Source organism: Aulostomus chinensis, chromosome 14, assembly GCF_037954235.1.
Source record: "Aulostomus chinensis isolate RoL2024-O1b breed Wild chromosome 14, RoL_Achi_v1.0, whole genome shotgun sequence".
In the NCBI taxonomy this organism is placed as follows: domain Eukaryota; kingdom Metazoa; phylum Chordata; class Actinopteri; order Syngnathiformes; family Aulostomidae; genus Aulostomus; species Aulostomus chinensis.
The window spans coordinates 16,314,570-16,339,101 of NC_141333.1; the positions used below are offsets into that span (position 1 = coordinate 16,314,570).

The following is a 24,532-nucleotide window of genomic DNA, read 5'->3' on the forward strand; positions in this document are numbered from 1 at the left end:
ACAAAACACTGACACAGTGATTGAAGAAAAACCCGTATGTACCCAAGACACACACTTTTTGGGAGTACTTGAAAGAAAGTATACACTGTCTGGGTAAAGTATCACTTTAAGATATTAGAATTCAACTTGTTCATCAATTGGCACTAATGACAAACAGGCTATCGAGAAAAATCTACATTGCTGTGGTGACATTTTTTTGGGAAAAAAAAACTGAGTAAATATTTAAGTCATTATGTAAAAGCATGCCAGAAAGTCATCTCTTTGATATTTGTGGGATCAGATGCGTGATGAAAGGACTTAAAAATCAGCAGCAGATCTCATCAAAGTGAATATTTAAATCGCCAATTACTGTTAAATGTTAAAGTGAAGGATAAAAATTACTGAATTCATTTATTAAAGAAGTACGAATTAAGCCCAGCTGGATGTCCTGGGAACACCGATAAATATCCAGCATCAGCCTGCCTCTGATCACTTACCACTGGGCCGGTTTTGGGCAAACATACGTCACAATTATGTCTTGTTCTGTTCTGATTTAAGAAGTTTCTTCTTCTAATGAAAAGTTTGATTGGGAGTGTTTGAGGTAACAGCTGGAAAGACGAAAAATATTCTTTTTGTAATAATGGTTTGCCGTCAGTTGGAGTTGTTTACTGTATCCACTGTAGGTGTGGGTGACAGGCACTGCCTAGAGTCTAATAAGGACTCACCGCAGCTAACAGTGCGAAGCAGGAGGAGCGCCAGCAGGGGCTGCAGTCCACACGCTAGCAGTACGTCCCGCATCCTGCTGCACCTGGAGATGAAGAGAAGCGGGAGAAAATGTGAGTACACAAAGGATAATGAAATCAACACGCTGCCCTTGTGAGGATCCACATTATGGACTCGGATGAGTCACTTGTGGTAACTGCATTTTCACAGCGAGGGCCTTAGGACAGAGAAAGCTGTCAACTCGCTTTTCATTTACTGTTTCATAATGTGGGAGTATTCAGAAGCCCTTTCAATAAAAGCTTTTAAAGGGCTACACAAACAAACTCCACCTGATGATACTTCATGTCTCTCTCGTAGTATTATTAAAAACAATACAATACACTTCAGAGACAAGTATTTGCAAGTTTGAGAATTTTAAAGCATCATTCAGTATTTGTTTTTACTATTCTTACACAGGGTCACGGGAGATTTACTCCCACATCCACATTACATATTTGAAATGTGCTGTATAAAGTTTAGATTCCTGTTTTGTTTTTTTTGTTTTTTTAATAAAATAATAATAAAACAACAAAAGTTCTGCTAAAACGCAATACTTCGGGTCGAGAGAAATAAATCTAGAGTGTTGTGAAACATTTCTGGCCAGTACATGGTGTGGGATTAATAGCCTTGTGAAGAAAAACAAGAGATGTTTTGCACAGCTACTAATACACAGCAGGGAGAACTGCAGATATATTTCAACAATAGAAACAACCAGATAAGGGCACTAGAGCCAAATCTAACATGATGGGTGTTGCACGATAGCTGTTGCATGCTGAAAACTCTGCCGAACAGAAAAAAAAAAAAAAAAATCAAAGCGGCACCGATGCTGTCACATGAAAGGAGAGCCGGGTTGACGAGAGCAGTCTTTGGCATGTCTGCATCGGTTTGCACGGACAAATACTGTTTGGCGCATGAAGTACCTGATTAATGTTGGTAAGGTCTTCCACAGTTTTACTTGGCTTGATGTGGAGAATAAAAAACACACAAGTAAATACAGGATGGCAGTATACTTCATTTTTGCCAAAACAAAACCTTTATTTTTTTTAACCTATGTGAGTGCCAACGACAGCCGACAGCAAATGTGGGGGAAAAAAGCGATGGGAATAAATTAATAAATATGTGTTTATTTGTATTTCTAACTAATGAGTGTACCACAAAAGCTATGGAAGAGAGAATGAAAAGTCATCCCCAGCTGAGGGGCCTGGGCAGCCCTGAGTGTAAATAATGGATGCGGTGTCTCTGGAGACATGGCGAGCTGAGCGCAGCCTGAGGGCAGGAGGGGAGTGTTGGGAAGAAGGATTTGGCGGATGTAATGGAGATTCTGGACACAGATAGCTGGTGTCAGTTACAGCAGCGCAGGCGTCTCTGACTGCAAGGACAAAAACCCTGACCTCATAACAAACACCTCCGCTGTGCTGCAAGTCACTGGAGGCTGATTCAAGGGTCTCTGGGTGTTTGGTGTCACATTATTTTGCAAATGATGAACCACTTAATAAGAGAAAAAATCAAGCATTTAACTTGCTATTGATTTGTAGCTCTAGTGACCAGAATTTGCTCATATATATATATATATATATATATATATATATATATATATATATATATATATATATATATATATATATATTCTTTTTGAACAAGCACCGCAACTTAACAAGACTTTAGTTTAGCAGTTGCGCTGGAATGTAGCTTTTAAAAGACCGGTTTAATGGAACAATCGGGAAAGGTCATGCAGTCTTGGTTTGCTTTAAACCTCTTTTCCTCTGATTCTGAGAATTTTTAACAAAGACAAGCTAGTGACAACTTTGGACTTTGGCCATTAATCAGAAATTCATGTGATTATATTCAGGGGAACATATTCCCCCATTTAAGGTGGACACAAAGCACATTTCCACATAACTAAAGTGATTTTCTCTTCAAAAACCAATTTTGTCAGACAGGTGTCCGTGAAGTGTTTAAGACAAAGCAGTGACAATTCATTTTCCTTGTGTAGCAACTGCTAAAAACACCAACTAATGTGTTAGCAAGGCCTCAACGAGGATGTCAGCGATGTCACTCTTCCAGTTCATCAGGTTTGGTTGCTCACCTCTTGCATCTCATACACATCAATATGAGACACACGTAGCTTTGGATGTAAATACATAGAAGAAGAATATGGCTAGCAATGTGGTATAAGAGACAAAGTAAAGCAAACTGTATTGATTATGAGCTGCTCACGGTGAATGGCTCCTAAATCAGCAACTTCCATTAAACAGAATGAGACCCTTAACCCTAAAAATAGAGCAGATCCCCAAAACCTAACCAGAACAGGGCTGCTAGCTTCCTCCTAGCTACATTTAACATGAATATTTCTCTGCCCATCATCTTCCTAACACTTGTACAATGCTCCTTTTCCTTCAAAGGTGCTTTCCTCCACTTCCCCATACAGTTTACCTGATGGCTCCAGACATATCTACTGTGAATTAAAAGTGCATCTTTTCTTTTTTTCCTCAACATGCCCTATATGCCATCATTTATTTTAAGGCTTTATCTTCTACGTGGCCAAGATGCTGCCCTCTTTCTTCTCTCTTCACTGCACTTACTGTAATGGAATTCTAGGACACATTTTACAAGTGTGTATCCGCGTCTGTCAAGCTGACATGGGACAGGCAACATGCTGCAAGTGTCCTTTGAAAACATCAGCGTACTAACATTAAACCTGACATTACAGCTTTCTTTCATTCGGGTTAAGAAATAATGCAAAAGAACAACCTTTCCCTTCCCAACATGATGCTGAAAAACCAAAGTAGATGAGACTCATGTAATTCTCTTTTCATCAGCTTCCAAAACAATCCGCTGATGAACTACGGCTGAATCAGATCTCTGCTGGCATAAAAGACAAAAGGAAAGAAGATAGAATATCAACTAGTTTCAGCCAAACTGTGTCATCAGCTTCTGTTAGGACTCATTTCAAAGTTCTGTTGACAAGACTCTTAAAGGAACAAACCAACTTCTTGGGAGATGCATTCATTTGCCATCCTCCCCACAGCCAGACAATAAGATATCCTCATCTCTCCTCTGTCTGTGTTGTTGGGAGAGAGACCCGTGGAGTTCAGATGACTGCGAGATAGCTTAGCGCAATGAATGGTTGTGAATGGGAAACAGTAGCATAGTCAAAAGTAATCAAATAGTTAAGGCTCGGATCCTCATTCATCCAGAAGTGAGCTTGTACTTCCTCTCTTGACATGTAAACCATAAGTTTTACAAGCAATGATACAGTACATTCAAGCAAAAGTCACAACAGAGTTTTGGAGATGCTTTGTCAAATCACTGCGCCCAGTCAGGAAAGTAGTTACGACTACAATTCGAACATTACAATCTCCTAATTGTTGCTTCATAGCAAAAACAGGGAAGGGCCGTTTTTGACAGCCTTTGATGGAGGTATGCAAACCTTCCCACCCACTGCCATACATTGCGCTAAGCTAACTAGCTGTCACCTGGTCTCTGTGGATCTCAGCTTCTAATTTAGCACAAAGAAGAGAAACTATCTTCTTGTCTGGCTCTAGGGAGGATGGCAAATTATGGTATATACCAAAAAGTTGGTGTTTACCTTTAATAGTTTAGAACTTATCTACGTTACTAACTTGATTTTTTTTTTTTTAGAATCTCACAGCCACTTAGAGACTATGTTGCTGTGATTTTTTTTCATAGAACAAAAATAAAAGCATTGACAGCTAAGCCTTTAACGATGCATAATGGAATAACCACTAAAAGCTAGAGATACGAGATCTGTAAACATTTTCAGATGGCAATTGAACCTTTGTAAATTTCTTCGAAATATTCCATTATTCCTTGCATAGCTGTTCTTGCTATTTGTTATTGGAACACAGTATTTGCACTTCTTTGAATTTGCCTGCTTTAATTGCACTTTGAGCTTTGCCCCCTGTACGAACGGCACAACACAAATGAAGCCTTATTTTTCACAACACACCCACACAGTTCAGCTCCAAACAATCAAATACAGAGTTTGCAAGATGTTTGGAGATGAGTGACGCATCTATAGAGTATAGAAATTTACATTACAGACTCATGAATTTACGTAGACTTCCCTTTTGTGTTACTTTATTAAAAAAAAAAAAAACCTCCTCTGTTGTGTGTGTGCAGTTGTGGGATAGTGCAGCAAGATCTCAACATGTCAGGTGAGTGCACTGCTCCCTATCATCCTGTCACAGATGTTGAAGATGGAAAATAGATGCTAAAGAAACATGCTGTCACAGCATTTTGTTTTCTGTCCTCAAAGACCTTTTATGACGGCTGATGAATTCAACCCATCTGTCATCCCATCTTAATTTCACTTTCTTCTTTATTCTGTCTATACTTGTAGAAATATGTCTGCCAATCTACACCTGCCTCCATCCTCGACTCGCTCGAGTCCTTTTTGCGTTCTTTTTTTCAATTTCTTTGCTTTATTAAAACTTCCCATCACTCTTTCCTCAGCATGCTGCATTGTTAGGAATTCTCAGCATTCATTGAATCAGTCAGTGTACCACAGCACACTGCTGTTGTTCCTTCAGCACACTCTTTCATATGTACAACAGCAGCGCTCTCATAGGGGGAATTACTTCAAGTCCAACGTCTGTGGATAAGTTTGTCATGGTGAATTATGTGGTTGTCCTTCAAATGGCAAGATTGTCCCTGTTTCAGCAGGACATTGCCAAGGTTTCAGCAAGCAACCGATCACACATGAATGTCATTTGATTTTCTCACACCAGTTTTGCGTTTTTCTAACCTTGTCCACCAGAGAGGTTTCTTTTGTGACTCCAGAGTTTTAACAGCACCAAAATCAAATGGGTGCATGAGTGGGCAGCTATATTAGATTGTATTACTCTGCATGAAATGAAACAACATGAGATCAGTGTTCCAAAAAAGGAACCAGTGCAGAACACACTGTTTTGATGTCAAGGAGAACAAAGTGCGGTAATGTCCGATGGAGCTCATGTATGAATAGTACAGAGAATTAATGGTGAGTGGGTGTTAATGACATTTTTATTACTCGACCAGTGTACAACTTGTAGAACAGGAACATCTGAAGAAGAAGAAATGTCACTGAAAACATCAAAGACGATGAGAGTCAGGAACTTCTGTCTGTGAGGGTCATTGCTAAAATCAAAGGAATGGTAAGCGACTCAGATGTTCATGGCCGCAGCAAATCCACCAGGCAACACCCATCACCTTAACCCAACTGAGTATTTCTATTAGAGCTGTGCAATATAATGATGTGTGGAAGGTAACTTAAGAGGGAGAGGAGGGCCAGACAAGACAAAATGCCAAGCTTGCTCCAAAAAGGTCTTTTTCTGTCATATGGACAACGCTGACCCACAAATCTAACGATGTACACAGTGTCTTGGACCATGAGATCTGGTTAGCTGTTGTGTTTTGCCGTTCACATATGCCACCACAGCAGAGAGGTGATTCTAATTAGTCTAACCCTCCAGGAAACAAACTTTACCGTGGCGAAAGGAAAAAAATTCAACGAAAGGAACAGATATGACTTTGCGTAAAGTCACATCAGCCGATGACGAAGCTGTCATCACAAACATTACCTTTCATTTATTGAAAATATTTGTCAAGGTGTAATAGGAAAAGGTGGCAGTGGTGAGTGGAAGAAAGACAGAGACAAACAGTTGGTGGAATATTGAAGTGGGGCCTCAGAACAGGAGGAGGTAAGTTATAGCGGGTGTGAAAAAGACAGATAGTGAGACAGAAAGAGAGATACGGAGAAAAGCCTAAGCTTGTTCCAGCCACACTCAAATGCCAAGCCTGCGTGAATGAAGGGGGGGCATGAATCTTAAGCAGCCATAAATTTTCCCTGATGCTTGGTTGAGTCTGGGTTGTATGTATACGCTTGGAAGGGAATGAGAGCTGGTAGACTGGTGTGCGGGAATATGACTCAGCTCCCAAAAAAGCCATCAGATTGAGATCCCACCATATGGGTTTGGACACATAATGCTAGCCAGAGACCATTTCAACGCACAAACCACAAACACAGAACACACACATACTTTGCGTGCGTGCGTGGTTTGTGTGTGTGTGTGTGTGTGTGTGTGTGTGTGTGTGTGTGTGTGTGTGTGTGGTGTGTGTGTGGTGAGAAGTTGAAGAAGATGAAGGATATGAGGAAGGGGAATTGCAACAGCTCTACATTAAAATGACGCATGTAATTTTATGAAAATTGAATATGCAATGTAGAAAATGCTTATGGGAATGAAAATGTATGTGTGCTTTGACTGAGAATGACATAGACAGCTGGTGTGAGTTGAGCATGCACATGATACAGACTTAATGGTGCATGCATCGAAACTCAATATGCATTTGAATGCCTTTTATGCCCCTCCAGCATTATGTTTCCAGGTTGTATGTCCATCCATCCCAGAAGTCTTGTGGAAATTTATTCAAATCGGGCACCAATGTCCAAATGGCTACAAGGATGCACAGAAAACATCCCATGCATTGCAGCATAGAACCACCATGTCTGGTAGTTAAGTTTTCAGTTTCATCTTAGTGTTTATATCCAGTGCTGGTTTTAATTTTGATATTACGGTGTACATGTTTATTGAGGCGTTTTGTGTCACAGAAATAGAGAATATCATTAATAAGCTCTGTAGTACATGACAGTTGACATAGGGAAAGAGGTACGGAGGGATGAAAGCTGGGAGGAAGGAGGGAATGCAGGCAAGGATGAGCTGAGAGGAGCCGTCACTTACAATGAGCAGCATGCACGTGCAAGCGCACACTCTCCAGCTCACAGTGTATTGAGTGTGAGTCTCTGCTGTAAATCTAAATAATAAACACGACACTCAAAATGGAAAGAGATGAGATAAAAAATAGAGAGGCGACATAGCTCACAACCGGGCTGTGTCATACAAAGCAAGGATGACATTGCTGAGCACCTTGATGGTGTGGAGAGGGAATAAGCTGCAGGAATGCTCACGACCATAGAGAAAGCTATTACTTACAGCTGAAAGCCGCCCAGGTCTCCCTTATTCATATGACACATACACCCAGCAGCCAATACTATTAAGTCTAGATGTGGAGTATCACGCATTTCTTTCTGTAAAACATATTACCAAGCTCTCTGTGGCCGGAAAAAGCCAGCTCAACATAGCAAAGGGGGAAAAGGAAGGGGTAAAATTGAGAGAGAGAGAGACTGGAAATGATAGGGAGAAAGAGGAAGACACTGTAAAGAGAAAAGAAGGCTCAAGGTGGAGGGAGAAAAAGAAAGAGAGAGAGATTCTCCTGAAAAATGAGGTGACAGAAAGCTTTTTATGTGCGGGAAGGGTGGCCAGGCAATTTTCAAATGTCTGAGACTTCTCATTTGCCGGGCTGCGAAGCCACTTTATATGGTGGCAAATGTTAAACTTGTTCTGGGCACATCAAGGTCCCCTTGGCCGCCTGCTTATTGTCGCCTGGAATATAAATGCAGCGTGAGATGGGGATACAAGGAAAAGCTGTTCTGACAGCTTGTACATCAGAGCTGAGAAGTGAATACCTTCAAGATGCACGCAGACAATCAACAGCATGTCGATGACGGAAATGAATGCATGACAACAACTTTCCAACTTCCCACAGGCCACTGTATTCATCGGCAAATAGCTTGTGGCCGTTGGACGAGCTGGAATCACTGTGCCATTTTAATTTTGGTAAATCTCCATCAATTAAAAAGCTCAGTTCCACATAACAGTGCAACAACGAAGCCCTGAATGGAGCAGAACATGTCTGTGGAAAACAATCCAAAGTGGGATGTAAATAAGGTAAAACAGAGACTGTGACTAAATATTGTCGAATGCAACACACCCACCAGTCTCATGGCTGGACTGATTTAATTAGGGGGGCGTGACAACTATAAGATTTATCAGCCATGGTTGTTTCTCAATCAATATCATTGAATACACACACATAAAGTGACCAGATGTGACCAAATCCTTCTGACACATATTCTGTGTACAGCTAGTGGTGGTGGAGGGATGTTATCAGTTTATTACCCAGGGTCCCGGAGCAGATCATATTTCTCTACCACTCTATATTGTTTCGTCTCTCTCTCTCTAACTCTTCATTTCTATCTGTTGGCAGCATCCAGGGGTGTAAGGGATACACTGAATCATCATTGCTGACATACTGCTCGTAAAGATTCTTCAGTTAATCAAAGCCAGTGGTGCAGGGACTTTGGATCAAGCTGGGGTAAAGGCCTGGGAGTGGCTCAATGAACTCCCCTCTCTAAATAAATAGAGCCAGTCTATAGATCAGTAGTTGACCTTTGGACTATTGGGAGGTAGAGACATTGGAGGTGAGAAATGTTTATGATCAAGTGTCTTCCAATCATATTGCAACCAGAAAAACCTTAAAATACCTACAAAAAGTAGAGTGAAAAGTAACTGAGTGTTGGCGTCACCATACTAGGAGGTTGGGGTTTGTTTTGCTAACAAATCAAGGGGCGGGGCATCTCTCATTAAATGCCCCTCTTGTTTCCCTTCTGTCTGATTGCTGGAGTAGGGGAAACAAGAGGGGCAGTTACTTTTATCTACAGCCATGAAAAGCAAGCAGGAAAAAGAAACTGATCTAAGTGACATGTTGTGTTTGTCTATCGATCTCCTCCTCTCTGATTCAGTGGTGTTGTCCCCTGTACAGCCCTCAGGTGTCACCGTCCCAACTGAGTCATTGACATCTTTCTCTTTAAAAACACATTCAAAAGGAGGAACAGTTTTTTTTTTCATTGCGAAATGAGTGAATTATAGGTAACTTCAATTGGAAGTTGAAGAAAATGGCAGTTCAAACGGCATTAATGTGGCAAGTCCCACCAGATGCCAGAACAGCATCAAAAGCTCAAGCAGCTCTAACAATCTGCTATTGCCTACACGCCCTTGAACAGAGACCACATGTTAATAATACGGTGTCAGTAAGACCACAAAGCAAGTATGAAATACTTCTGAAGGTGGCTTCTTTTATTCGGCACCAAAATGTTAGCAGCAGATTATTTAAGTCCTGTAAAATGTGAGGATAGCCCTCAGTGGATCAGACGGATTCAGATTGAGATCTAAAGAAAATGGAGATCAAATCAGTGCTTTGCATTGCGTCACGTCCCTCAAACCTTTCCTGTAAGGCACGTTATTCTAGTGGCCACTGTTGCCAGGGAATATTGTGCGAATGAAATGTACTCGGTGTGTAACAATTATTTATTGGGTGGTTCGTGTCAAACATTGCCCAGGTGCAGGTCAATTGTTCTGCATGGGAACTCTGACTGGTCTGTTGCAACACAGCTCCATAAAATGTGTGTTCAGACACCGTATGCCAGTGGGCCAGATATGAAAATAGGCCCATTAGTCTGCAGTCACTTCAGAGCTGCTGCTCATGAACACATTTCATCTGATAAAATCACCAAACACATGACCTAAAAACAGTAGCTTTAGATTTTACAGTGAATTTGTGACTATGAGAGAAGGTTAGAACAACAGAACGACCTTCTGTGTAACTCACTGACATCAGTCAGCTGCTGCACCGACTGACTCTTCTGCTCTTTCTCTGGTTTGTCTGGAGAGTCCCTAGATTAGACAGCAGTGTTTTAAAAGACAGCATGTACAACAATAGTCTTTTCTGTAGGGGTTGATTAATATAAATGCTGCCACAAGTGTAATGGTTTGACTGGGTGCTTAGCAACCATGCAGCAAAGCATGATGTAAAGGCATAGAGAAGAGGCTGATGGGAAAAAGCTGAGATTCAACTTGAGTGCAAAGGAAAGCTCATTGCCCTCTGAAATTCAGAAAGTCTGTGGGAAACAGGCTAAAAGTGCTCTCATCCTTCAAATAATTACTCTTAAATTTTGTCAAGTGTGCAACACAAACCTGAACTGATGAAAAGTGTCAGGAAGTTGCTTTCGCAGACAAACTCCAGGAGGACAGAACATGCAGTCCAAAAACCAAATACTACAAGAACATCAGACCACCAAGACGGACTGAGGTATCAGAAGGTCATAGCTGTACATTATGGCAAGGTAGAGGAGAGAACAGCTAAGCTTAAGGTCACACAGTCTGGTGGCTAACCCACGTTACCCTTTAAGCTCTAAAATATGCACACTCTCTCTTGCCCTGAGTTAGACAACGAGTTCGACAACAAGGGTCCAGAATGGTTATGTGATTAAAACAATAGCTTTGCATCCAGGTACCTAAATTTCAACTGGCAGTGTGTTTAGCTTGCATTAGTTTTAAGTCCCAGTTGCAGTGACTTGCATTCTAATCCAGCCTAGACCCTTGCTACTTTTCTCTCTCTCGCTCTCTCTCTCTCTCCTCCACTTTTTCTACTTTGCTGCTATCATTATCAAAATAAAGCAGGAACTGCTAGTATCCTTGCTAGTTGAGATATATATATTGCATGAGCTAAAAAAACCTCCTTGCCACAGTCTCTCCCTCTTCCCTTTCCTCAACCTTCCTTGTCATGTTACCCAGTCACAGAAAAAGAGCGAACAGAATTAACAGACGAAGAGTCTCCTGCCATTGAGGGAGTACATCTCATCTTCTCTCGTATTTTCCATTGATTGATAGCCTGCTGAAAACTGAGATGTATTCAGAAGTATGCCTACATGACACACAGTCTGTGTGTGTGTGTGTTTGAGTGTGCACGCGCACATGTGCATGTGTTTCTTTTTTCTCTTCTGCCCAATATTTCAGCTCTTCAAGTTCCAAAATTCCATCCAGCCTTCTTTCATATTGCTCATTAAATCATCTCACAAACATGCACGCTGGGAAGCATATGTTGTCTGTGGCCCCTCTGCTCTCAACACACATATATGCACATGCTCAAAAACTCACACACACACACACACACACACACACACACACACACACACACACACACACACACACACACACACACACAAATACACACATGCCAAAGCCCAATGGTAGGGGTAATCTGCTGCTTTGATGGACGGTTAAATCAGTCACCATCTCATCACAATCACAGTCAGTAACTGCCAGAGACAGACATCCATCTGAGGCAACTCAGACACACACACACACACACACACACACACACACACACTCCCTCATCAAGTCACCAGAATGAAGACAGACAGATGGGTTTGTATCATGTTTGTGTGTGCTGATGCCCATCCACAGTTGAAGACAAACTGGATCATGTTCCGTTGCCTTGCAGCTGAACACTTTACTTTCCAATTTGACACGACTCTTAGTAGAGTTGTGGATTGCAAGAAATGTTTTGTTTAAAAGACAGCAAAATGCCAAGGGCTGAAAGACTGCAACTAGATTAGTGATTCTTTGACTCAAATTTACTAATCTTTAGCAGGTATTTTTACTGTCTTAATTTAGCATGTTAACATTTGACTGATTGCAGTGTCCATCCATCCATCCATCTTCTATACCGCTTATCTGTTAAGGGTCCAGGGGGCTGGAGCCAATCCCAGCTGACATTGAGTGAGGGTTCACCCTGGATGGGTCGCCACTCCATCGCAGTGCCTTCAGGAGCAATTAGGGGTTCAGTATCTTGCTCAAGGATACTTCGGCATGGACACCAGGGGAAGTGAGGATTGAACCAACAGCCCTTCGATTGCTAGACAGCCACACTACCTCCAAGCCATGCCACCCCTTTGATTGAAGTGTCATTAGTGTTAATGTGGGAGAGAGGGGTGTGGTGCTCTCTCATGTAATAGGAAGACGATGTTAACCCTTGTGTGGAAGCGACTCGCCCTCTTGCCGCCAGGTCTCAGCTGTGTACATAGGCCCATTTTCAGGACAATCACACAGAAAATATGTAAGGTGACAAAAATCTCTTAACATCACATTGCATGGTGGTGCCACAGACCCGCAACAGAGTTTATGTGGGAATGTTTTCCGTGGTGGTGGCATGTAATTTCAACAGATGTCATGCCAACACCCTTTAATGTTGTGTCATGGTCATTGTCATGTCAAGTTGCCTGTTCCGCTTCCCAGACTCCATTTGGGAAATAAGACCCAAGTGAATGAAGTGTAGCCATCTGTAACAAAAGGACCATGGGAAATAGATGTTACACTCCATTTTACAATAAAAACACAGCTTAAAGAAGAAATTTGCACTCCTTGCCGCACAATTCTCATTGACTTTATCCTTCTATACATCAAATACATGAGGGAATGGAAGGAGGAAATGTGCAGTGAGATGTGACTGAAGGATTTTAGGTAAGTTGGAGGTAATCTCAGCCTGTAAATGGAACCACTGAAGGGAGTGGAGGTGAGGGTAGTGGTTTTACAGGCGATGAGATCAGCTACTTTATTGAATGATAGAATGTGTTAGCAGAAAGATAAAAAGCATGACAATGGGTGATTGGAACAACTAAAACAAAATAAAACCGATTGTGAATATAAAGGATACAACATGGTAAGGAAATGGAGTTCCAGTGGAGAAACGTGCCTGAAAATAAGGTTTTGCAAAATAGACAGGAGGCAGACACAAGTCATTTAAGTGCACAAAATAAATTGATCCGAATTGGAGTCAACTGTGACCATAAATTGTTAGAAAGAAGCAGTGTGACGAAGAAAGAAACTACACTGTGATAACCATGCGACAAGAATTGGAGTGCGAGAATGAAAAAGGAGGAAATCAAATACACGTAGCGTCAAGAAAATAAATGTCGGTGAGAAAAGAAGAGGTGAATAGATAGCAGTAGTAGCTTTAGTGGGCTCTGTACTCAATAAATAACCACACAAAGAGCGATGAAAGAGTCAAAAAATCTGCAGATGTTTCCAGTCTCCCATCAGGAGTGACAAAACAGCAAGAGTGTAGTTAAAGTGTAAATAAGCTGGATGAGGAAGGTGTGAAAGCACGCCCGTGGGAGACGCTGAGGAGATGAGCAACTGAGGGGAAGTTGGGACACCTCGAAAAGAAGATAACGGGAGATATTGAGGAAGTGAAAGAAGAAAAAAAAGAGCAGTGCAGCCTTGCTATTTCCAGTCTCATTGCTGTGTGACATGCTCAGTCCAAGCACAATTTCCTGGCCTGAGATGGAGACGGTCTGGGCTCCCCAAGGTGTATCGATTCTCAGGCAAGCTCATCTGGGAAAATAAGAATTTATGAGGCCTGCCTAAAGCCAAGGTTTATTTACGTATTAATCTGGCGGTGGCTCTGGTCTATCTGTCAGAGAATATGGGCTGCCTACCGGGGTCCAGCAGCTGGTAATGTCCAGGTGTGACCACCAATGTGAGGGCATGTCTGCCATAGAGATATTGAGCAGCCTTCACTGTGCACATGCTCTATAAATCAAGATGAGGCAGCCCAGGCAAATTGACTTTTCACACAGGGGCGTAATTTCATTTGAGGTGCACTTGATTGTTAGTTTTAGGCTGTTTTTGCAATGTCATTATGAGTCAGTCAGCCTGCTACCAGAGGGATCAATTTAACAAAAGCTATGTGCTCCCTGCTGCAAAGCTTACAGTCTTTAATTTCCACCCTATCATCATTCTAGTTCCTCATTGACAATGTAGATGTCCGCAGGCTGATTTCCACATCGACACCACCTTTATTAGTTATGATTCTTCTGCCGTTTTATGAAAAGTCAAAAAATCCAGTTCAAAGTAAACAAGTCAAAGCATCTTGTATTCAGGTTTCCCTTCAATTAAATTCCTCATATCTCAAAGGCAGACACTGTGTTTCTTTGCGACTTGCTATCTCTGCCTCAGCCTTCCCTATCCTCCCTCCCCTCGTCACCGCCCCAATCTTGTAAACTACACACACACACTCTGCCTGATAATTGGATTTCAACAGACGGTTCAAACTGCGGCATAAAATAATTAGCGAGAAAACTCAGAATCATCTCTGTGGCCTGGCAGGTTTCTGGGAAAATGCATGACATCAGTTTGTCACATATTGTATAGCGGCATGTACGACAAGCAGCAAACGGATGTGTACCGTGACAAACCAGTGGCCATTCTGGTGTTGGGCTGAGTGAGACGGTGAGACGGCTCCTGCGTGCAAGTGCAGCTGTGTGCGTTCAATTTGCTTTCTGATCTCGACAAATGTGTGTGTGTGTGTGTGTGTGTGTGTGCGTGTGTGTGTGCGTGTGTGTGTCTAGGCACTGATGAGAAGCCCTTCAAGTGTGAACCAGATGTAGCAGAACATCGATACCCCCCATTCCGCCATCCCTTGAGACAGGAACAAAGAGGCCAGACTACATCAGGCAGGCCTTTGATCAGCTCTGCTCTATCGTGTTACTATCAGTAATTGACAGCCCTCAAATCCTGGATGTTTCTTTTGCAAAAGGCACACTCAAAAAGTCTGTCCAGCACTACATTACATGGCCTTTTATTCCACGTACAAAACAGGAAATTGCTCAAAACATATCCTTGTGGCTGTCCTTGAGTTTTTCTCTGTATTCAAGTATTTCAAACATGTAAAACCTGAGTATTTTTGGGACAGCATGGCTTGGTTCGCTTCTCATTTCCCCTGTGCTGACTGTGCCAAAGTGTCCTTGAGCAAGATGCTGAGGCGCTAATTACCCTTGATGAGTAGGAGAGTGCGTGTTTGAATGAAAGAACTGTCAAGTGCTTTGATAATGTAAAAAAGACTATTAAAAAAAAGTCCATGAGTCCATTCATGTAAAAATATGAAAAGTAATGCACAATTTTATCTGTGAATAAATCACAAGTGGTCAGTAAATCTCTCTCCACAACACCTTAAGAGACACGCTAGCCTCTGACACTTGCACACAGTGGTCGTTGTTTGTGCGTCCGCCTCCCATACAGTTGTCCTGATTTGACTTGTCAACACAATGCAGATTACGACAGTTGCAAACCTCAAGCCAAATAAGCACTGATCTTTTTCCTCTCAGTGTGAAAAGTAGAATATTTTAAGATGGTTTTGCTGATAAACAAACAAACACCTGCTAAGGGTAAGGGAAAGATGATGGTTTGAGTTAAAACAACATACTGAAGTGAAAATGTTCCAATGCCTCTAACAACTGTTTTTGCTGTCCAAACCATGGCCGAAAATGTCGCCTCATCTTTTTAAAAATTCTTTTCACTGAACTTCAGCTGAAAACGTCCAGATGTTTAGCTGAAACCTGACAGTTTTTTCCTCTAGAAACATCACTAGTGTATGAACATCTTGCTAAATACAGAGGTGTTTTTTTTTAAACAGCAATATGGCTTTAAATTTCTCAGTATCATGCTGAAATGGAAAAATGACTGCAAACGTGCAGTCTAGTCACCAGAAACACAGCTACACATGTCCCAGCGTCTTTCTAAAAAAAAAAACTTAACTAATTAGTGGCCAGAACAACAGATGAAAATGCCCAAACATCTGGCTAAAAACACCTGGGTTTGTCACTAGAATAACAGCTGAAAATGTCCTCAGTTCTTGCTAAAAATATTCTGACTTCTTGCTCCAAAACTATTGGCACGTTGCTCATGATAATAATAATAATAATAATAATAATAATAATAATAATAATAATAATAATAATAATAATAATAATAATAATAATATTGTTTTCTTACCAGAACAGCAGCCCCATCTCGCTAAAAACACCAGTTTAGTTGCCAGAAAAATCTCATTCCTGGCTCACGTTGACGTGGTTTATGCGGGCGCATTACTTTTCCAAGATATAACTAAAAAGACTAAAGAACACAGAGTCAAATTCCATTGCATTTGTCATGCAGCAGATTTCAGGCAAAATGGGTAAGAGGCTGTACTGCAGCACTACACGCCTCTCCTCTGTACAATCCCCCAGGTGGCCTTATCACCTGAGTTAATGTAATGAAACAGATTAGTACCTGTGGCCTAACACTTGACCAAGGAAAATTAGAGCCAGCTGTAAAGTGCTTATTCATCTCCACTGAATTCAGAAGAAAAGTCAAGACAAAAATTAAGCAGCTCCAGCCTGAATATAAAGTTCCGAAGTGATTATGTCGGTGCTTTATTGGAGCGATTCAACCTGCTTTACAGAGGAGAAGCAGCTTTTGAATTTGATCGTATTCATAATATTTCACCCTGACGAAGTGGAGACTTTTAATTTGAGAACTAGCTAAATGACAATGAGCATCACAGCCTTGTTAACTTGTTTGTGAGTCAATAGTGTCACTGTTTCCCTAAACCACTTCATACCAAATGAACACACTCAGGTCACACAGAGGCGCACACAACAGCTGCTGAGTTTCAAAAGAGCGCTAATTGCCTGAACTATGTATTACATGTTTAATTTGTTCATGTAAGACAAGCTGCCATTTGAGAATTTGAAAAGTAACTTGCTCCTCTAATCTTGTGTGATGATAGTGTAATGGCCCTCATCGTTGCTCGACAGAATCAAGTCTGGAGTGCAGAGCGTTTAGCTCATCATACATCAAGACCTCAGTGTCATCCATAACAGCTAAGTGTTTTGAACCAATTAACTCGTGACAGCGTGAGTCTTCCTGAAGGCCGGTCACTATTAATGACAGGGGCAGCGCAGAGGAGCAGCCTTCAATCACTCTGTAGGTAAATCCCAGTCCCACAGCAAAGACGACTACAACAGAGAGGTGCCCTTTAGTTCCTGCCAAAAAGGATTCACTCCGCTTTCTAATTTCTCATCCGACTGATGTTAATATCTTTCCCTTATGATGCTCTAAATAAGAGATTAGACACCATATGTGAACACACACACACACGCGCGCACACACACACACACACACACACACACAATACATACACAGCTGAACCGATGACAAACAGGGGCACAAAAGCCCATCTGAACATCAGAGACAAGGACTGTTGCTGTGCCAAAGTAACCTCCCACCAGCCTGTACAGTAATTACTTGAAACAACAAAAGGAAACATACAGCTTATAAAGTGTGAAGACAAGATGTGACAAGAACAGGTGAAGGAGCAAAAAGACAAGAAGAGGGAGAGTAGCAGTAACAGCCGTAACACTAAGAAAAGGAATAATGTTGGAAATGTATTGTTAGCGCCATCTCTCTCCTCTTGGTGGGCCAGCCTGATAGCACAGAGATGCAACCATCCGTTAACATGAATAAACAGCAGCCAGAGACAGAGAACCCCTCACATAGTTCTCAGGATAACGTCCTACTCAATGGTTCCTGAAGCTATCAACCCCTCTCCCTCCTCCTCCACCAGTTTTTTTCCCCTTATTTAAAGCATTATCTTGAAATGCCCTTTAAAGTACATCGTCAATAGACTTCTGTGTTTAAGTGTCAGTTGAGTTTAAGCGGTTGAGTGAAAACAGTACTTGTTGAGAGTAAAGATAAAGCGTGATTATTGAGCAGCTCGGTGAGGCTGTATTTAACATCTCAGTGTCATCCAGACCGCAGTGGCGATTTTAAGATGCTCACGTTTTGCGGACTATTCATACTTTCAAAGAAACTCCATTTACACGTTAAAGGCTTCCTTAAATTCGTCTGATCGAAAACAAGAACAGGGTGTGTTGTCATCACCTGTTTACACAACAAAAAGGACAAAAAGCGTGGATGAGAACATTGAATCATTAAGACTAGCGCTAGTTACTGTTACAAGCTACTGTAACGCAGAATCCAGCTGGTTGTCACTCAGATTAAAGTGTCACATGAATGTCAATGAACCTCCGTAGCTACCCAGATGTTTTTGTGGAGTATTATAATTATTTGACTTTCTGTACAACTTAAAATGACAGTCAGTTCCTTCTTTTGTAATTTTCTTAGACTCCAGGCAGGTGTCAGCCCTGGGTTCCAAAGGAACACTTAATGACTAAATTAGAGCCATTAATTACCCCGATCGGTGATGTTAACCTCCACCTCATCCACCTGGACTCCTGGCAGTGCAAACACACCAGCTCATTCTTACTGTAGCCTTACACCTCGCTTGCTATTTATCCTCTTGACACTGTAGTGGATCTTGAAGCGTTGCATAATGAGGAAAAACTCAAAATGGAAAAAGTAAATTGCATTCTATTTATAAAGAGATCTAGTTCAAATGTAGGCATGTATGGCATCGCAATAAAAGCGTGAAATATGATTGCACAATTCTTGATCAACCTTGAATTTTACAGGCTGCAATAACTTCCTCTCTCCACTCCTCTGACCTCTCTCTTGGCTCATTTCCCATTAAACTCTTGTGCACCTGCAGCAGTTTGTCAGGCTGCTTTGGCTAATTACACTTCTCATCAAACCACACAGCCACAGGCTCTCAGCTGTCCTCATGCATTACCACTGGAGTGGGACATTGCAGGCATGGTTTGTGATCCTGACGGGGAGTCGTGCATCCAATAAGAGGTCCCTCTACAACAACTCAGGCAAATTACAAATATGCTCTGTAATTAACTTCAAGAAAAACAACCTGCTTTTCATATTTCACAAGCAATGATGGGTTAAATATCTGCAAAATATTTGTGTCTGTGTCTTTATCGGAGCAGCCTGCTCTTCTCCCTGGTAACCTGCCGCCACCCATCAAGCCCTGATGGATGCTTTCCTGTCAGAGCAGCCAACTGTTCGAGCAATGGCTGCCTCTCGTCCCTCCATAGCTTATTGTCGTCCCTCCTGTTTTACCAAACTCAGAGCTGGAAGATCATGCAGGTACATGTTTTATCTTAATGGCTGTTTGATATTTGTGAAATTACCTCATTTGAGGGTGTTTTCACAGCTATAATTCTTTTTGTTGCGGTTGTAATACATTTTTGAACTTGTTTTCTCCCCTTTCCTAGTTCTTGTGGGCTCATTCTGTCCGCTTATTGAACAATTATGTTTGGGTTTGTGCGACAGTTCACACAGAAAGAAAGTCCTGAATCCTGAACGAGTCGCTATTTCCTCTCATTTTTTTTGGACATGTATGTACTGCTTTCTTTTTCGAGTACTCTGATTCACTGTTCACCTTTTAGTTGAGTCGTATCAAGCTCGGATCGCATCCTCACACATCATGGCTTGGACTGTACCAAAGCCTTGATCGAATTTTTATATTGAGTATTTGAACGTGATGGTTGTTTTCCCACCTGCCCAAAATGGCCTTCAGCAAGAAAACCAAGGCTCCACCAGAACTTAACAAACAAAACTAAACAAGGAAGATGTAAAAGCATCCTTTGTATTTGAGGTTTCTTAACCATTCCAACTATAAAACCACTAGAAATCATTAAGTACAACTTCATGAAAGAATGCCCAAGGGTGATGATTGTGCTTAATAAAAAAAATGTTAAAAAAGGGAAGAAAGAGACATATTTTGCAGTCTGCGGTGTGGGGACTATGTCCCTGATAGCAGCAAAAGCTGAGCTGTCAGTACCAGCTCTCAACATATCACAGCGGCATAGAAGCTGACAGACAAGAGCATTTGGGCTATGTCACAGAGTGAGAATGTTGAAAGAGGATTGATGGAAGTGTTAAACTATTCATTCAAAGCATTTAAAGATTTGTGCTTTATTGGTAACAGATCGGAAGAAGGATAAATGTGACTCTTGTGTCGTTTTAAGTATTAACTACAGTCAAGACAGTATGATCAGCTTAACATAGAATGGTACCGATCTATGTTACCGCACAGTGATACCAAAGAGAGGTACGACTCTCCATCTTCACTATTTTTGTACATTTTATGACATGATTGTCATTTCGTGCATACACACATTAGTATATTTGAAGATAGTATATTAATATAGTTCAGTACATGTGGGTTGGGCCACGAATGTGCAACTGGTGGAGTTTAGCTCACAGCAATAGACAAATGTGTCTGTGAAATTCATTTTTCCATCTATAATTCTTTCAATTCTTCATTAATTCTTGGAAACACACACACAAAAAATTGGGTCCTCCTGGTCCGAGCAGGAGGACATGGATTTCTTTTCCAAGCAAATGAAACAAGGGTGCAAAGTATTTAGTTGAAAGATAAAGCATCATATATTTGTGACTTTGCATGGTAAATATAATACAGAAGTGAAATGTGCTTTTGTTGGAGCTAGCAAACATTGTTTTAGTGTCATTGTGTTTCAAGTAATGCCGCTGCAGCTTCTTCTGCTCAGTAATCAGAATTTTCATTTCACCTGGACAACAAACCTCAACACTTTCAGAAGAATGTTGAAAGGGCATCAGTGGTGAATTGACATGGTTATAGTATTAGTAAAAAATAGAGGCTGCTTTGAAATAAAAAGGTGCGCAGAGGAAGCAATAGAAATAAAAGTCCTTGTCTGTTATTTCTTGATGATACGATATATTCAAACTCCCCAAATTGACAAAAAGTCCAACGAACATGAGCATCCAGGTGAGTCACCTGAGCTGGGATCCTCCAAGAATGGGGACAACACATCAATGAGAGTTGATTGGTCAGTTTCATGTTTTGGCGTCTACCTGGTAACCCTGCTCTGCCTAGAGGACCTCTGGCTGACCCTGAAGTCACCTCGCTAACCCTCTAATCCTGCTTCCCAGCACAGGCCCAAGGCTGCTCCAACACAGTCGCTCAGTGAGTCATACAGGAATCTTGCCACACTAAGAGATTTTAATGTCACCAGAAGGCTTCAGAGGTGCCACAGAGGGCATCAAACAGAACAGTTAAGACTAACTGGGCTTCATTTATTGAAGCAGCTAAGAGCCTGATTGAGAGCTCCACACGTGTGTGTGTGTGTGCGTGTATGTGCGTGTGCGTGTGAATGAATCGGAGGTCTTGTGTGTCACATCAGCGCCGCACTGTTGTTCCTGCACTGTGCCTCTTCTCTGAAGGAGTCCATGTCACCAAAGCTAATTTAACTCATCAAACAGTGTTTACCGAGAGGGGGAAAACAAACACCTGGCTCTAATTCAAAACATACTTCCACATGCCAATGCTGAGTCGAGTGGTGGGAGACTGGGAGGAGGCTTTGTTAAGTAAATGATCAGCTGGAGGGTTTAACTGAAAAGAACGGAAGATGAGGGAAATATATAGATGAGTGGAGAGCTGATGACTCGAAGAATATTACCATTCTGTTTACTGAGAGACAAAGATGTGCTGACTGAGGACGATGGCAGAATAATTTTTTTTTCTCCATTCGCTGCACCACCAAACCGAAGTGGAGAAATGATTATCTGTCTTTTAGGTCATTTATCAAATCAAAATTCTAAGTATGTAGAAACTTTTTAAATAAGACCAGTATTTTTCTTCTATCTAACCTTACAATCAGCCTCTGATTCTCTATAATGTCCTTGTCATAAGGCATTGCTCAAAAACTTTTTCCAATCAATGTTCCAATGAATCTTTATGTGTGTATATATATATATATATATATATATATATATATATATATATATACTGTATATATATATATATATATATATATACTGTATATATATATATATATATATATATATATATATATATATATACTGTATATATATATATTTTTTTAATCTTTACACCGATTCAGAATACATCTTTTCTAGAAAATGCTAAAAAGTAGCTTCACAAATAATAAACAGCAAATAGTCCAAACTTCTCTGAGGTGTAATGAAGCCATGAAGTACACAAGATCTGATTTGAACAGAATCTTTTGTCTTTTGGTTTAACTCTGTATTTATTGTTGATTTCCAATATGTTGAATTATCTAAGTTACATTGGCTTTTATTTTTTAGTATTTCCAAATCTTGGAATCGTATTTCACTTCAGAGCTTCATGCAGATTCAGTTTGTGTTACTGTATAACATGCAACTGTCGCTCAACTCAATTCACTTCAAAGCAAAGGACCAAAATGCTTCAGAAAATGGAACAAGCGCAGCTGCTTTAACATAACCAAAGCACAGAAAACACACAGCTTTCCGCAGCTGCTGTAGCCACAAACACATTTTAAATCAAAGACAGCTGCAGTTTTTACAACCCCGTGTATCATACTGTGTGTAGCATTTTGTGAGTGTGTGTGTGTGTGTGTGTGTGTGTGTGTGTGCGCATGTGTGTGGACATGCGCTCTCCAAAGCGGTCAGACTCATCATCAGCCATCACAGATATAATCTAAATCTGTGGAAACACTGTGTTGTCAGTGGACTTCGCATTGTGTGTGAGTTTTCATTCTCCGACAGACTATATTTAGAGAAACCAAGCTAATCAGAAATTGAAACATCAAGGAGCAAATATATATGTGTCGTGGTATATTCGCGTTCAGCCCTTAAGCTTATTAGCCTCTCATAAGCTTGAGAGTGGTGTGTCTTCTCAACCATTGAGGGAATGAATTATAGCAATGACAAGTTGTTGTTTTTTTCCTTTATATATTTCATGTATTTTCATCAGGGAATCAACCCTCAGAGACACAATTCCATGATTGTTAATATCATAACAATCTGCAGTGTGATTCTGGCCATTTGGAGTGATAAAAATGTCACAATTAAAAGACTAACCATCACAAATCATGAATTCGATTTATATCCTGCAATGAAATCAGCTGCCGTGGAAGTGGCAAATCCATTGACATACTTGCAGTTTTGGGAAAAGCTTGGCAGCAACGTAAAGCATACATGAGTTGTGGTTAATGGGCTAAAACATTTCACAACTACTGATCCTTTAAAGAGTTGAACGGTGCGGCACATCAACAGCGCAGCCTTTCCCCGGCAAACACCCCCTAACTGACCTTCTGAAAGGTAGCGCTCTGCCAAAGAAAAGCAAACACCTCATTTATCTGGCAGCCAATGCAAAGAGCAGATGCCACAGGAGGCTGGTGGAGCTGGCAGTCGGCTCTATGGCGATGACAAGATGAGCCGCCTGAGCTCCCGGATTTGTGAAAAGGCAATAGCTGCTTGGACATGCAGCGCTGCTGGATGTCCAAGCAGGTGGGCTTTTTAAACAAAGCTCAAACTAGACGTAAAACCCACTAGGTCAAGGGGACATACAACAACCAGACATATTCAGCTCTAACCACTATTTACAAAAGACAGTCTAATTGTATTCTTAAGAATCCATTTACAATGCTAATTTCAATATGTATTGAAAAGGTGTTATTAAATCTGAGCGGCTTCTTCAACAGCAGCAGTAGCAGCCTGGTTGCAAGAGAAATTGTAGCCAATTAAGCCTGTTTGTCATAATATACAAGACGTGACAAACACTGTGATTGCTGCGATGTGTGATGATGAGTTATTGAAGAGACCACGTCTTTGTCTGGAATCCTGATTAAGTATAAACAGTGCAATCAAGCAGCATGATTGCAGGATTGGCCCCTTAAATGTGCCAAAAGTTCAAATGTGACCTTGACGTGTTGCGTTCAGATTCACAAGGAAGAAGGAGACAGAGGGGAGAAAGACAAGGTAATTTTCTGCTGTTGAGATTTCATGAATCTTTGTAGAGTTGAAATACAAACACACACACACACACACACACACACACAGAGTTCAGAAGAGGATCTGATCTACTGTGAATCTCCACTGGCCACTTTAAATCCACTCTGAACAGCTACCTCAGCAGGAGTGTGTGTGTGTGTGCGTGTGTGTTTGTGTGTGTGTGTGTATGCTATAAGTGTATCTATAGGTTCTGAGGCAGTGAAGTGAAGGTGGGTGGTCTAAAGAAATGTTTTCCTAATAAATCACACGGGAGCTTTTAAAATCAGTGCGCAGTGCAGCGGGGAGTGTTCCTTTCCTCACACCCGCTCTGAGAGCACCTGAAGCACACACAGCTTGACTGCTAATGGCTAAGTGGTAAATCACATCACGCACTGTAGAGGAGGAGAAGGGAAAAGGAGGAGAGGAGTGGAGAAGTAAGGAGAGGAGAGAAGAAGAGAGGAGACCTGAGTGTTTCACTCTCTGTCAAACAATGAAGGTCATGCTAACTCAAGGCCCAATTAAAACTCCAACTTTCTGCCTGCAGGGCTGGTTGCAGAGAAGCC

General features: G+C 41.3%; 1 protein-coding gene across 3 annotated transcripts in view; it reads right to left on the reverse strand.

Moving 5' to 3' along the window:
• Positions 1–24,532, reverse strand: part of ncanb (neurocan b) — a 137,903-nt gene that overhangs the window by 106,149 nt on the left and 7,222 nt on the right. For all 3 annotated transcript variants that reach the window (XM_086223562.1, XM_086223561.1, XM_086223560.1), the window contains exon 2: positions 705–787. In XM_086223562.1, coding sequence (XP_086079688.1) covers positions 705–777 — 73 coding nt within the window. In that variant the 5' untranslated portion in view covers positions 778–787. The remainder of the gene's footprint in view (positions 1–704; positions 788–24,532) is intronic.